The 15167-nt window shown below is 45.6% G+C and overlaps 1 protein-coding gene across 1 annotated transcript in view; it reads left to right on the top strand.

Annotated features, from left to right (window-relative positions):
- The window catches only part of glo1 (glyoxalase 1), an 86476-nt gene extending 72162 nt beyond the window's left edge, over positions 1-14314 (top strand). The window contains exon 6 of the mRNA XM_078212169.1: positions 14002-14314. Within this exon, the coding sequence (XP_078068295.1) occupies positions 14002-14108 (107 nt within the window). The 3' untranslated portion in view covers positions 14109-14314. The remainder of the gene's footprint in view (positions 1-14001) is intronic.
- The last annotated feature ends 853 nt before the right edge of the window (positions 14315-15167 follow it).

Raw genomic sequence — 15167 nt, 5'->3', positions numbered from 1 at the left:
AGGCCTCTTTGTAATTTTAATTATCTCTGTTAGGTTGCTTCTCGAAAAAAAAATTTGAAAAAGAAAATTTGGAATTACAGCCAGTCTAATATTTAGTGCAGCCTAAGCTGGCCGGGGAAGCTGGCTGCAGACCGCACAGGGTGTCATTGTACATGCGCCCTGATCTCCCAGTGCACTAGGAGATCTCCTGCTGCCACCCCCACCCCCCCAACGGATATCGCCCACCTGCCCCCCACATCATCGGCGGCTGTGTAACAACCCCATGGCAACATGGATCACCAGCACGAGGGCATCGGGGCCCTCCCGATGAGTTCCCTGCGCGGCCCACCCCTCTGCAGAAAACCCCCTTTGCCGATCACCCCTCCCTACACACACCCTCGTTGTCAATCATCTCTCTTGCTTCCCTCCCTAGTGTTGTAAGGTCTCCCCCCTGCAGAGCTCGCTCTTGTCTCCCTCCTGTTGTAGCCCCACCCCCTCTCAGGCCCCACCCCATTTGGCACTGTTCCAGTACAGTTAGGGCACTGCCTGGCTATGCCCCCGACCACCCGGGGGCTTCAATGGTCCCCGATCCCTCTGGCATGGTCATCACGTCTGGTCCTCACCAATGAGGGGGGAAACATCCAGGAGGCTGGAAATGGCTGTGCCAGTATTTGAATCGGCTTTGCGCCCAAAAATGTTGTGTAGCCAATTGTGCCAGCAAAACAGGACCGGGAAGATGGCTTTCAGCATGAAAGCCTGGCATGCTATCTTCCAAGCCTGCTGGGTTTCTGCTCAGATACCTGTTAACCAATAGCCCTCAGCAGCCCAAGGTGCTGAAGACTCGACATAGGTCATGTTTCTGTGGGGATTTTCACAGTAACTTCATTGCATGTTAATGTAAGCCTACTTGTGACAATAATAAATAAACTTTAAACCTTAAATGAAATATTTATAGAATCGTAGAATCCCTACACTGCAGAAGAAGGCCATTCGGCCAATCAAGCCTACACTGACAACAATCTCACCCAGGTCTTATCCCTGTAACCCCTGCTAGTCCCCCTGACATGTAGGGGCAATTTACCATGACCAATCAACCTAAGCTGCACATATTTGGACTGTGGAAGGAAACCGGAGCACCCAGAGGAAACCCAAGCAGACACGGGGAGAACATGCAAATTCCAAACAGACAGTGACTCAAGGCAGGAATTGAACCCGGGTCCCTGACGCTGTGAGGCAGCAGTGCTAATCACTGTGCCACTGTGCTGCCCAGTACCGGGGCCAATTGCTGCTGAAATTCCTAGTTTTTTTTAAGGAACAAATAAAGTACAATACAATTCAACAGCCCCAACAAATACAGAAAATGCTGGAAAATCTCAGCAGGTCTTGACAGCATCTGTGGAGGGAGAATAGAGTCAACATTTTGAGTCTGGATTACCCTTCGTCAGAGCTGAAGACGATAGAAAATAGGATGAGATTATACTGTGTATGGGAGGGGGGAATTGACAAAAATGTCATAGACAAAAAGACAAAGGGAATATAATGGTGGTGATCATGGCAAAGGAGGGTGCTAATAGCGGACATGAAGAGATCAGAATTTGTAAATGACAGAGCAAAGGTAAGCAGAGTGTCAAAGGACACCCTGAGACATCTAACAGGTGGTCCGAGTGGAGTGGAGGGAGGGGAAGATGGGAAGTGAGATTTTTTAAAAAAGTGGAAAGGTGAAATGAAAATAAAAAATAAATTAATGAAATAAAATAAATGGAAATGGGATGAAGTTGCAGGAGAGAGTTCATGCTCTGAGGTTGTGTTGACCTCAATGTTAAGTCCAGAAGGCTGCAAAGTGCCTAATCCGAAGATCAGGTGCTGTTCCTCCAGTTCCTCTGGCTTCACTGGGCCAAGAACAGACCTGTGGACATGAGAGCAGGATGCTGTGTTGAAAGTAATCGACAAGAAGGTCTGGGTCCTGCTTGCGGACAGACCAAAGGTGTTCTGAAGTTCATAGTTCACAGTATTAAATAGCAATATGCCTTATTAATTAAAACATGCAGTTAAAAAACTAACTATACAATGATTAATGTCAAGTCAAATCCAATCTGCGTTTGGTCTCTCCAATTAGAGTAGATCACATTGGCAGCAGCGAATGGCCCTGGCAATCATAGTGGGTGGGAATCCATGATTAAGGAAGATATATCAGGAGCACCATTTTTGAATGTGGCATCATCAGGACAGATGCGACAGAGGTAAAGGAATTGAGAGATTGGGACAGAATCCTTATAGGATGTGGGAAGTAGCTGTGGGAGGCGATGGGCTTGTAATGGATATTAGTGGGCAGTTTATTGCCAGAAATGGAGAGAAAGGTGAAGGAAGGGAAGGGAAGTGTCAGAGATGGATCATGTGAAGGCGATAAAGGTTTGGAAATCGGAAGCAAAATTGATAAATCTTTCCAGGTCTAGATGTGAGCATGAAATAGTTGTCAATGTACTGGGAAAAGAGTTGTGGGAGGTGGCCAAAAAGAGACAGGCGTAACTAAGACCCACGCGGTTACCCATACCCACACCTTTTATTTGGAGGAAGTGAGACAAGTTAAAGGATAAATTGTTGAGTGAGAGAACAAGTTCAGCCAGATGGGGGAGGGTGGTGGTGGATGGAAATTGTTCAGGCTTCTGTTCGAGGAAAAGTGGAGAGCTCTCAGGCCATTCTGGTGGGGAATGGAGATGTGCAGGGATTAGACAGCGATGGTAAAGAGGAGGCCGTTTGGGCCAGGGAACTGGAAGCTGTTGATATGATGTAGGGCATCAGAAGAATTGCAGATTATAGATGGGAAGGGACTGGACAAGAGGAGAGAGAATGGTGTCAAGATTGGAAGAAATTAGTTCAGCAGAGATGGGACAGGCTGACATTATGGGCCTACCAGGATTGACCTGTTTGTGGATTTTGGGAAGGAGGTAAAGTGGACTATCTGGGGTTAGGAGACTATGAGGTTGGAAGCTGTGGAAGGAAAACCTCTGGAGGAGATGATGAGGTCAATGACAGTCCTGGAAACAATGGCCTCTGGGGGAGGTAAGAAACATAGAAAAGTTACAGCACAGAAGGAGTCCATTTGTCCCATCTTGTCTATGCCAGCCTGAGGACACCCAGGTGCCCTTCCTAATCCCATCTTCCTGCACCCAGCCCATAGCCCTGTAGTTTACAGCACTTATGTCAGAGACTGTCATAAACTTATACAGCGCAGAAAAGGCCCATCGAGTCTGCACCAACAATGACTACCACTAAATACATGCTAATCCCATTTTCCTGTACTTGTCCCATATCCTTGAATGTTATGATATTTGAAGTGCTCATCCAAATATTTTTAAAGGTTGTAAGGTTTCTGGCCTCTTCCACGTTATGGTGTGGAGATGCCGGCGTTGGACTTGGGTAAACACAGTAAGAAGTCTAACAACACCAGGTTAAAGTCCAACAGGTTTCTTTGGTAGCAAAAGCCACTAGCTTTCGGAACAGGCTGTCCCTTCGTCAGGTAGGTGGGAGTTCGAAAGCTAGTCACTTTTGCTACCAAATAAACCTGTTGGACTTTAACCTGGTGTTGTTAGACTTCTTACTCTTCCACGTTCCCAGGCAGTGCATTCCAGGTTCCCACCAACCTCTGAGTGAATTATTTTTTCTCAAATCCCCTCTGGATTTCCTGCCCCTTACCCTAAAACTATGTGTTCTGGTGATTGACCCCTCAACCTGCTGCTCCCTACTCACCTGTCCAACCCCCTTATAATCCTACACCCCTCAATCATGTCTCCCCTCAGCCGTCTCTGCTCTAAAGAAAACAATCAAAGCCTATCTAGTCTCTCCTTATAGCTCAAATGCTGCATCCCAGGCAACATCCTGGTGAAACTGCTCTGCACCCCCTCCAGTGCTACCAATGCTCCGTACAACTCCAACATTGCCTCCTTACTCTTAAACTCTATGCACGACCAATAAAAGCAAGTGTCTCATATACCTTCTTAACCAACTTATTCATTTGTGCTGGTGACTTCAGAAATCTTTGAATAAGTATCCCAAGATCCATCTGTTCCTCTGAGCTTCCCAGTGTCCTGCCATTCATTAAATACTCCCTCATCTTGTTTCTTCTTCCAAAGTGCATCACCTCGCAATTATCAGTGTTAAATACCATCTGCCACTGCTCTGCCCATCTGACCAACCCATCTATATCTTCCTGTAACCTATGACCATCTCCTTCACTATTAGCCACTCTACCAATCTTGGTGTTGTCTGCAAAATTGCATAACATTTTCCCCAAATTTTCATCTATATTGTTAATATATATGATAAACAACAAGGGTACTGATTCTGGTGGTACACCACTGGACTCCAGTCACTCAAACAGCCTTCTACGACTACCTTTGTGTCCAATTACGAAGCCACTTTCAGACCTGTCACGCCGAGTTTCCCTGAATTCCTTGTACTTTAACTATCTCAATTAGTCTCCCATGTGGGACATTGTCAAAAGCTTTGCTAAAATCCATATAAGCTACATCAACTGAACTTCTCTCATCCAAACACTTGGTCACATTTTCAAAAAATTCTAACACATTTGTTGGCATGACCTCCCTCTGTCAAAGTCATACTGTCTATCCTTAATTAACACATGCGTTTCCAAGTGGATATTAATTCTCTCCTTCAGAATTTTCTCCGATAGTTCCCCTGCCAGTGACATGAGACTCACTGGTCTGTATTTTCCTGGTTCATCTCTACCACCCTTCTTGAAAGTGGAACCATATTAGCTGTCCTGTGGCCAGAGAGGAATTAAGAATTTGTGTCAGAGCCCCTGCAATTTCCTGCCTCACCTTTCACAGCAGCCTGGGATGCAATTCATTCAGGTTTGGAGATTTGTCAATTTTTAAGCCCATCAGGGCCTCCACTACCTCCCCATTTCCAATGTCAAACTGTGCAAGTTCCCCAGTCCCTTTTCTTGAATTTTGTTCCTACGTTCTCTTTTCCTAAGTGAAGACCGAAGAGAAGTATTCATTTAACACCCTTCCAAAGTCCTGTGGCTTCACACACACATCGTCCCCATGGTCTCTAATGGGGCCTACTCTTTCCCCAGTTAACCTCTTCCCTTTAATGTATTGATAAAATATCTTGGGATTCTCCCTAATCTTGTTTGCAAGTCCTTTTTCATGCTCCCTTTCTCCTCTTGTAACTTTTTTCTTAAGTTCCCACTTGCACTTCCTATATTCGTCTAGGGCCGCAGTTGCTCCCTTGTCACATGTATTGTGATACAGTGAAAAATATTGTTCCTTGCGTGCTATACAGACAAAACATACCGTTCATAGATTACATAGGGGAGAAGGAAAGGAAAGGGTGCAGAATATTGTGTTACAGCCGTACCTAGGGTGTAGAAAAAGATCAACTTGACATATGGTAGGTCCATTCAAAAGTCTGATGGCAGCAGGGAAGAAGCTGTTCTTGGGTCGGGTGGTACGTGATTTCAGACTTTTGTATCTTTATCCCGGCGGAAGAAGGTGGAAGAGAGAATGTTCGGGGTGCGTGGGGTCCTTGATTATGCTGGCTGCTTTTCTGAAGCAGCGGGAAATGTAGATGGAGGCTGGTTTGTGTGATGGCCTGGGCTATGTTCATAACCCTTTGTAGTTTCTTGCGGTCTTGATCGGAGCAGGACCCATACCAAGCTGTGATACATCCAGAAAGGGTGCTTTCTATGGTGCTTCTGTAAAAATTGGTGAGAGTTGTAGCTGACATGCCAAATTTCCTTAGGTTCCTGAGAAATTAGAGGTGTCAGTGGGCTTTCTTAACTATAGTGACAGCATGGAAGGGCCAGGACAGATTTTTGGTGATCTGGACACCTAGAAACTTGAAGCTCTCGACCATTTCCACTTAATCACTATTTATATAGACAGGGTCATGTCCTCCACTATGCTTCCTGAAGTCGGTGACAATTACCTTCGTTTAACTGACATTGATGGAGAGATTATTGTCATCGCACCATTTCACCAGATTGCCCACCACTTTCCTGTCCTCCATCTTGTCACTGTTTGAGATCCGACCCACTACAGTGGTATCATCAGCAAACTTAAAATGGAGTTGGAGCAGAATTTGGCAATAAATTCATAAATGTACAAGGAGTATAGTAAGGGGCTGAGGACACAGCCTTGCGGGGCACTGGCGTTGAGGATGATTGTGGAGGAGGTGTTGTTGCCTATCCTTACTGATTGTGGTCTGTGGGTTAGGAAGTCTAGGATCCACTTGCAGAGGGAGGACTGAAGCCCTAGGCCATGGGGTTTGGAGATGAGCTTTGATGCGATAATGGCGTTCAAGGCTGAGCTGTATTAGGAGTCCAACATAAGTGTCCTTGTTATCCAGGTGTTCCAGGGTTGAGTGTAGGGCCAGGGAGATGGCGTCTATTGTGGACCTGTTGTGGCGGTAGGCAAGCATAGTGGACCCAGGCAATCTGGGATACTGGAGTTGATGCGCGCCATGACTAACCTTTCGAAGCACTTCATAATGATGGATGTCAGAGCTACACGGCGATAGTCATTAATGCACGCTGCCTGGCTTTTCCTTGGTACAGGGCTAGAACAAAGAACAAAGAAAATTACTGCACAGGAACAGGCCATTCGGCCCTCCAAGCCTGCACCGACCATGCTGCCTGACTTAACTAAAACCCCCTACCCTTCCGGGGACCATATCCCTCTATTCCCATCTCATTCATGTACTTGTCAAGACGCCCCTTAAAAGTCACTACCGTATCTGCTTCCACTACCTCCCCAGGCTACGAGTTCCAGGCACCCACCACTCTCTGTGTAAAAAATCTGCCTCGTACATCTCTTTTAAACCTTGCCCCTCGCATCTTAAACCTATGCCCCCTAGTAATTGACTCTTCCACCCTGGGAAAAAGCTTCTGACTATCCGCTCTGTCCATACCTCTCATAATCTTGTAGACTTCTATCAGGTCTTCCCCTCAACCTCCATCGCTCCAGTGAGAACAAACCGAGTTTCTCCAACCTCTCCTCATAGCTAATGCCCTCCATACCAAGCAACATCCTGGTAAATCTTTTCTGTACCCTCTCCAAAGCCTCCACACCCTTCTGGTAGTGTGGCGACCAGAATTGAACACTATATTCCAAGTGCGGCCTAACGAAGGTTCTATAAAGCTGCAACATGACTTGCCAATTTTTAAACTCAATGCCCCGGCCGATGAAGGCAAGCATGCCATATGTCTTCTTGACTACTTTCTCCACCTGCATTGCCACTTTCAGTGACCTGTGTACCTGTACACCCAGATCCCTTTGCCTATCAGTACTCTTAAGGGTTCTGCCTTAACGGTCATCTTCTTGAAGCAGGTAGGGACCTCAGATTGGTGTAAGGAGAGGTTCAAGATATCTGCAAATACCTTCACCAGGTGGTCCACGCGGGATCTGAGTGCTCGTCTGGACCAGTCACTTTCCGTGGGTTAACTTTCAAGAAGGCCAATCTGACGTCTGTGATGTCCCTTTGGACATGCTAAAAGTGTTTCTGTTCTTCCTTATCCAGTCCTGAATTGTCCTAACCAACTTTGGACAGATCCGGCCTCATTTTAATAAAATTTGCCTTTCCCCAATCCGAAACCATCTTTTGCAGGCCATCTTTCTCCTTGTCTGTAACAAATTTATGTTGTAACTTGTTGTGCTCATTATCCCTAAAATGCTCCCCCACTGCCTCATTGAACACTTGTCCTGCTTCCTTCCCCAGAACCAGATCCAGCACTGCGCCATCCTTTGTTGAGCCTTCTACATATTGATACATAGAACTCCCCTGGATACATTGAGAAATCCACCCACTCTGAGCCCTTAACACTATGACTCTCCCAATTTATGTTGGGAAAGTTGAAATCCCCTTGTATAATTACCTGATTATTACTCTTACACACCTCTGTGAACTGTCTACATATTTGCTCCTCTATTTCCTGCTGACTCTTTGAGGGCCCATCATACACCCCAGTAATGTGGCTACCAACTCTTGGGCCATGCATTCATCTGTCCTATTTTTCTATTTCAATACTCGGTAGCACGTTTGCAGCAGGAGTAATCCAGGGATTACAACCATTGAGATCCTGCTTTATAATCTACTGCCTAGCTCCCTGAATTCTTGATGCAAGATCTTGGACATGATTTTCCTGGCCCACTGTGCTGTTTCAGTAGCAAAGCAGGCTGGGAAATGTCAGCAGGGAGTTGTAGTGGGATTCGCGACTGGCATCCAGCCAATCGTGACTTTCCACGGCCATGTTTTTATGGTGTAATCAGCCTCGCGAGGGAAATAGCATGAGGCTGATTACAATATTGAAATTCCAATTTCTATGTCATTAACGAACCCAGGATGGTATTGTCTGGACTCGCTAATGTTTCTGTCCGAGCTGGGAGAGGTTTCCACCAGAGAATCCACCAGTGGGGATTAAAGTTGGTCCCCATCAATGGTGACCAGGTGTGATGACCTTGTTGGTGGGGGCAGAGGCCATTGAGGCCCCCCCAACCCCCAAAGGGGAGGGGAGGGGGTGCCTCAGTTCCCTGCTGCCGCCAGTCTTTTGAATGGACCTTCTGTGCATTAAGTTGATCTTTCTCTACACCCTAGCTATGACTGTAACACTACATTCTGAATTCTCTCGTTTCCTTCTCTCTGAACAATATGCTCTGTCTGTATAGCATGCAAGAAACAATACTTTTCACTGTATGCTAATACATGTGACAATAATATATTAAATCAGAGCTTTCTGCACCTGTAGCCAAGCTGGTCTAATACAGCTACAACACTGGTATCTACCCAGAAATGTGGAAAATTGCCCAGCTATGTCATACACACAAGAAACAGGAGAAATCCAACCTGGCCATTTACTGCCCCAACAGTCTACTCTTGACCATCAGTAAAGTGATGAAAGGGTTCATCAACAGTGCTATCGAGTGGCACTTACTCATCAATAACCTGCTCACAAACGCTCAGTTTAGGTTCTGCAAGAGTCACTCAGCTCCTGACCTCATTGTAGCTTTGGTTCCAACATGGTCAAAAGAGCTGAATGCTAGATGTGAGGTGAGAATGACTGCCCTTGACATTGAGGCAGCATTTCACTAAGTATGGCATCAAGGAGCCCTAGCAAACTGTCAATGGGAATCAAGGGAAAAAACCCCTGCTGGTTGGAGTCATACCTGGCACAAAGGAAGATGGTTATTGTGCTTGGAGGCCAATCATCTCAGCTCCAGGGTATCACTGCAGGAGTTCCTCAGGGTCGTGTCCTAGGCCCAACCATCTTCAGGTGCTTCATCAATGACCTCCCTTCCATCATAAGGTCAGAAGTGGTAATATTCGCTGATAACTGCACAATGTTCAGTATAATTCACGACTCCTCAAATACTGAAGTACTTCATGTCCAACTGCAGCAAGACCTGGACAATATCCAGGCTTGGGCTGACAAGTAGCAAGTAATATTTGCACCACACAAGTGCCAGGCGATGACCAACTCCAACAAGAGAGGATCTAACTATCGCCCCCTGACATTCAATGGCATTACCATCGCTGAATCTCCCACTATCAATATCCTGAGGGTTACCATTGTTATGAAGGGGAGGTTGATCTCCTCCATGAGAACTAACACTCAACCACTCAAAGAGAAGTACCTCCCTTCATAATCTGTTAAAAAGGGTGTGAGAAGGGGATTATCTGCCCTTCAACAGCTTTTAGTGGTCAAATCAAAATAACTACCTGAGACTCTCTCTGTAAAATCAACAAGTAACACCTTATTCTTCTAACTAACAGTAAACAGGTTAACTAAACTATTAACAAATTGAATATAACACTATTCCAATGGAATGTTGTTTAGATAATTACAATTACAATTGATTAACAAAAAAAAAGCATTTTTAGTCATACTCAAAATGCAATCAGGTTTGTCATCTTCCGGGACCTTCTTTCTTCTTTGCTCATTTCTTCTGCCTTTGCTATCTTCTTTTGGTACCCTTACGATTGAGATTAGGCTTTCTTTTAAGATATAAATGTGGCTGTTACACTGACAGAGAGTTGCTGTCTATGTGTGTGTGTCTCTCTCTCTATGATCTGTGCCAGTCGCTGGCAGGTGGTCTTCTGGCAGTTTTCTGGAGCTGGGAGCTGGTTTTAGATCCCTGATGACATACCACAATTTGCATAATAGGCTTGGTTTACAGGTTATCAAAACATCAAATTCAAATCTGATAGGCTGCTGCTATTCAAATGCCTATTTTAAGTTGATCGGTTAAAATTCAAAAACATGTTCTGATTCAAATGCCTAAAGCCTGTTAACAAAGCAACCCTGTTGTTTTTGCCTCTGATACATTGTTTCAGTCTGTACCGGATGCACCTGCAGCTCTTTAGTGCAGATAAAATAAAACCACCTTTTAAACAGTAAATTTTACAACTCTTAGCACTTTTACATTTTAAAAATAATTTTAGAAACACTAACTTCACAACACCATTGACCAGAAACTGAACTGGACTAGGCATATAAATACTGTGGCTACCAGAACAGGTCAAAGGCTAGGAATTCTGCATTGAGTAACCCACCTCCTGACTCACCAAGTCACCTGTCCACCATCTACAAGGCACAAATCAGGACTATAATGGAATACTCTCCGCTTGCCTGGATGGGTGCAGCTCCAACAACACTATATAAGCTTGTGAAGTAGGCCATTTTCCAAAGCCATATTTTTGTTATTATCTCATCAATATTCACCTCATTAAACATATTCATTTATTGGACTGATGGCACCATTCATAACGTGCCCACAATGCAGAGGGGAACACCCGAATGGACATTCGTTTAAATCCCCCTCTGCACAGCTGAGAGACCTTTAATTCAAAGCCAATGGAAGATCCTTATTCTGCCCAGCAACAGCACGAAGCCGCATTTTAAAACGGCCCTTGGCCAGAAGATCGGGATATCTGCGAGTCAAGACCTGGCAGTGGGATATATGGCACAACTGTACTGTAAATAAAATAGTATGGGAATAAAATGGCCAAGGCAGGCAAAGAAACTTAATAAACCAAGATAAAAAGAGTAAAAGATTAGATTAAATCCCCCTACACACAGCAGGACAAAATGACATTAACACCTAATCTCGCAAGCATAGAATACAGACACAAAACATCAGAGGTCGATTTAAATAAGGGGACACAACGAGAGGATAATGGGAAACTCATTAAAACACCGGGGCAAGAACAGACAGTCCCATTAACACGGACACACACCATACAGATGCAAATTGACAAAGTCTACCAGGGAACTTCCTGACCGGATAGGATACATATTCTTAGTGTTAATCTGTTCCAATCGAAACTGCCCGCCAAATCTTCAGGGCAGCAATTAAAGAATCCCGCCACTTTTTAGGTATTGTAAAATGTATGAGCAAATGTTCCCGCTCGAATTTGGATTCCTATAAATATCGAGAGTGAATGTGTAACTATTGAGATCAACGTGGCCAAGCCACTGTTTCTAAGCTGGCTACGGGGGTCTCCCTGGGATCACAGTAATTGTACAATAAAGAGAAACGCTTTGAACCTTGCCTTGCGACTCGACCTCCTTGAATGCACTGGTACAAGGGATTTTTCCCTACAACACTTGACACCATCCAGGATGAAGCAACCCACTTGATTGCTACCCTTTCCGCAAACATTCAATCCCTCCACCACAAACAAGCAGCTGTGTGTACCATTTACAAGGTGCCCTGTAGAAACTCACTAAGGTTCCATCAGAGCACTTTCCTTACCCACAACCACTATCAGCTACCACTATTCCTTCACTGTCAAAATCCTGGAATTCCCTCCCTAACAGCACTGTGGGTGTACCTACACTTAAGAACATAAGAACATAAGAAATAGGAGCAGGAGTAGGCCATCTAGCCCCTCGGGCCTGCCCCGCCATTCAATGAGATCATGGTTGATCTGATAGTGGTTTAGTTCCACTTACCCGCCCGCTCCCCATAACCCTTAATTCCCTTATTGATCAGAAATCTATCTACCTGTGACTTAAACATATTTAACGAGGTAGCCTCCACTGCTTCAATGGGCAGAGAATTCCAGAGATTCACTACCCTCTGAGAGAAGAAGTTCCTCCTTCTGTCCTAAATTGACTCCCCCTTATTTTGAGGCTGTGTCCTCTAGTTCTTGTTTCCTTTCTAAGTGGAAAGAATCTCTCTGCCTCTACCCTGTCGAGCTCCTTCATTATCTTATATGTCTCTATAAGATCTCCCCTCAGCCTTCTAAACTCCAACGAGTACAGGCCCAATCTACTCAATCTCTCCTCATAAGCTAACCCCCTCATCTCTGGTATCAACCTGGTGAACCTTCTCTGTACTCCCTCCAAGGCCAATGCATCCTTCCTCAAATAAGGGGACCAAAATTGCACACAGTACTCCAGTTGCGGCCTCACCAGTACCTTGTACAATTGCAGCAAGACCTCCCTGCTTTTATACTCCATCCCCTTCGCGATAAAGGCCAACATTCCATTTGCCTTCTTGATCACCTGCTGCACCTGCAAACTGAGTTTTTGCGATTCATGCACAAGGACCCCCAGTAGCATGCTGTAATTTTTCACCATTTAAATAATAGTCCATTTTACTATTATTCCTTCCAAAGCGGATAACCTCACACTTGTCAACGTTATACTCCATCTGCCAGATCCTCGCCCACTCACTTAGCCTATCCAAATCTCTCTGCAGACTTTCCGCATCCTCCACGCAATTCGCTTTCCCACTCATCTTTGTGTAATCCGCAAACTTTGTTACCCTACACTCGGTCCCCTCCTCCAGATCGTCTATGTATATGGCAAACAGTTGAGGCCCCAGCACCGATCACGCCACTAGTCACCAACTGCCAACCAGAAAAGCATCCATTTATTCCAACTCTCTGCTTCCTGTTAGATACAGTAAGAAGTTTAACAACACCAGGTTAAAGTCCAACAGGTTTATTTGGTAGCAAAAGCCACACAAGCTTTCGGAGCTCCAAGCCCCTTCTTCAGGTGAGTGGGAATTCACCTGAAGAAGGGGCTTGGAGCTCCGAAAGCTTGTGTGGCTTTTGCTACCAAATAAACCTGTTGGACTTTAACCTGGTGTTGTTAAACTTCTTACTGTGTTTACCCCAGTCCAACGCCGGCATCTCCACATCCTGTTAGATAGCCAATCCTCAATCCACGTTAACACTTTACCCCCAACTCCATGTGCCCCAATCTTCTGCAGCAACCTTTTGTGAGGCACCTTATTGAATGCCTTCTGGAAATCCAAAAACACCACATCCACCGGTTCCCCTCTGTCAACCGCACTAGTCACATCTTCATAAAAATCCAGTAAATTCGTCAAACTCGACTTTCCCTTCATGAATCCATGCTGCGTCTGCTTGATCAAATCATTTTTTTCCAGGTGTCCTGCTATTTCTTCTTTAATGATGGATTCCAGCAATTTCCCAACTACGGATGTTAAGCTAACCGGCCTGTAGTTACCCGCCTTCTGTCTACCTCCTTTTTTAAACAGTGGCGTCACATGAGCTGGTTTCCAATCAGCCGGCACTTCCCCAGAGTCCAGCGAATTTTGATAAATTACAACCAACGCATCCGCAATTACTTCTGCCATTTCTTTCAGTACCCTGGGATGCATTCCATCCGGGCCCGGGGACTTGTCTACCTTTAGTCCCATTAGCCTACCAAGCACTACCTCTTTAGTAATAGTAATCATTTTAAGGACCTCATCCCCTACAGTCCCACGACCATCAATTTTCGGTAAGCTATTTGTGTCCTCCACTGTGAAGACTGACACAAAAAACTTGTTTAAGGCCTCAGCCATTTCCTCGTTTCCCATTATTAAATCCCCCTTCTCATCTTCTAATTTACTTTAGCTACTCTTTTCCTTTTTATATATTTGTAAAACCTTCTACTATCAGTTTTTATATTTTGTGCTAGTTTAGTTTCATAATCTATCTTTCCTTTCTTTATCGCTTTCTTAGTAGTTCTTTGTTGTTCTTCAGGGACTGCGGCAGTTCAGGAAGACAGCTCACCACCACCTTCTGAAGAGCAACTAAGGATGGGCAATAAATGCTGCCCTAGCCAGCGATGCCCACATCCCGTAAAATGAATTTTTAAAATGGCCCAATGATGACCATGAAATGATTGTTGTAAAAACCATCTGGTTCACTCGTGGCTTTTAGGGAAGGTAATCTGTTACCCTTACCTGGTCTGGTTTACATTAGACGCAAGATCCACAGAAATGTGGTTGACTCTTAAATGTCCTATGGTGGGCATCGGGATGGGTAATAAATGCTGGCCCAGCCAGTGACGCCCACATTCTGTGAATTAATTTTTTTAAAATCCTGCTCCCTGATCTCTCCCCGCCTTGCCAACCCTCCTGCTTCCTGACCCTCCATCTGGACACACAACCTGCTCCCTGACACCGCACCCTGACCCCTCCAACTGGACACACAGCCTGCCCCCTGACCCCGCACCCTGACCACTCCAACTGGACACACAGCCTGCCCCCTGACCCCGCACCCTGACCACTCCAATTGGACACACAGCCTGCCCCCTGACCCCGCACCCTGACCACTCCAACTGGACACACAGCCTGCCCCCTGACCCCGCACCCTGACCACTCCAATTGGACACACAGCCTGCCCCCTGACCCCGCACCCTGACCACTCCAATTGGACACACAGCCTTCCCCCTGACCCCCCACCCTGACCCCCCCAATTCGACAAACTGCCTGCTCCATGATTTCCCACTCCCGCTTGCCAACCCCCACCCCAGCCCCTCTGGTCTCTGACCCCTTGACTTGGCACACAACCAGCTCCCTGATCTGCCTGCCAACTCTTCCTCCTTCTTGCCAGGCCAACCACTTGCTGCCTCCCTCACTCCTTTTGGGCTTCAGAGATGAGCAGCAAGAGGCAAGAAAAGTCACTTCAGGAGTAAGCCGTAAGCTGGGAAGACAGCGAGAGGGATGAACGTCAAGACGTCTTGTTAAAGTTGTACAAGACATTGGTAAGGCCACACTTGGAATACTGTGTGTAATTCTGGTCACCCTATTATAAAAAGGATATTATTAAACTAGAAAGAGTGCAGAAAAGATTTACTAGGATGCTACCGGGACTTGATGGATTGAGTTATAAGGAGAGGCTGAATAGACTGGGACTTTTTTCTC

This window comes from Mustelus asterias, chromosome 5, assembly GCF_964213995.1.
Source record: "Mustelus asterias chromosome 5, sMusAst1.hap1.1, whole genome shotgun sequence".
Lineage (NCBI taxonomy): Eukaryota > Metazoa > Chordata > Chondrichthyes > Carcharhiniformes > Triakidae > Mustelus > Mustelus asterias.
The sequence above is the reverse complement of the archived record's forward strand: the minus strand, read 5'-3'. Positions and strand labels throughout refer to the sequence as shown.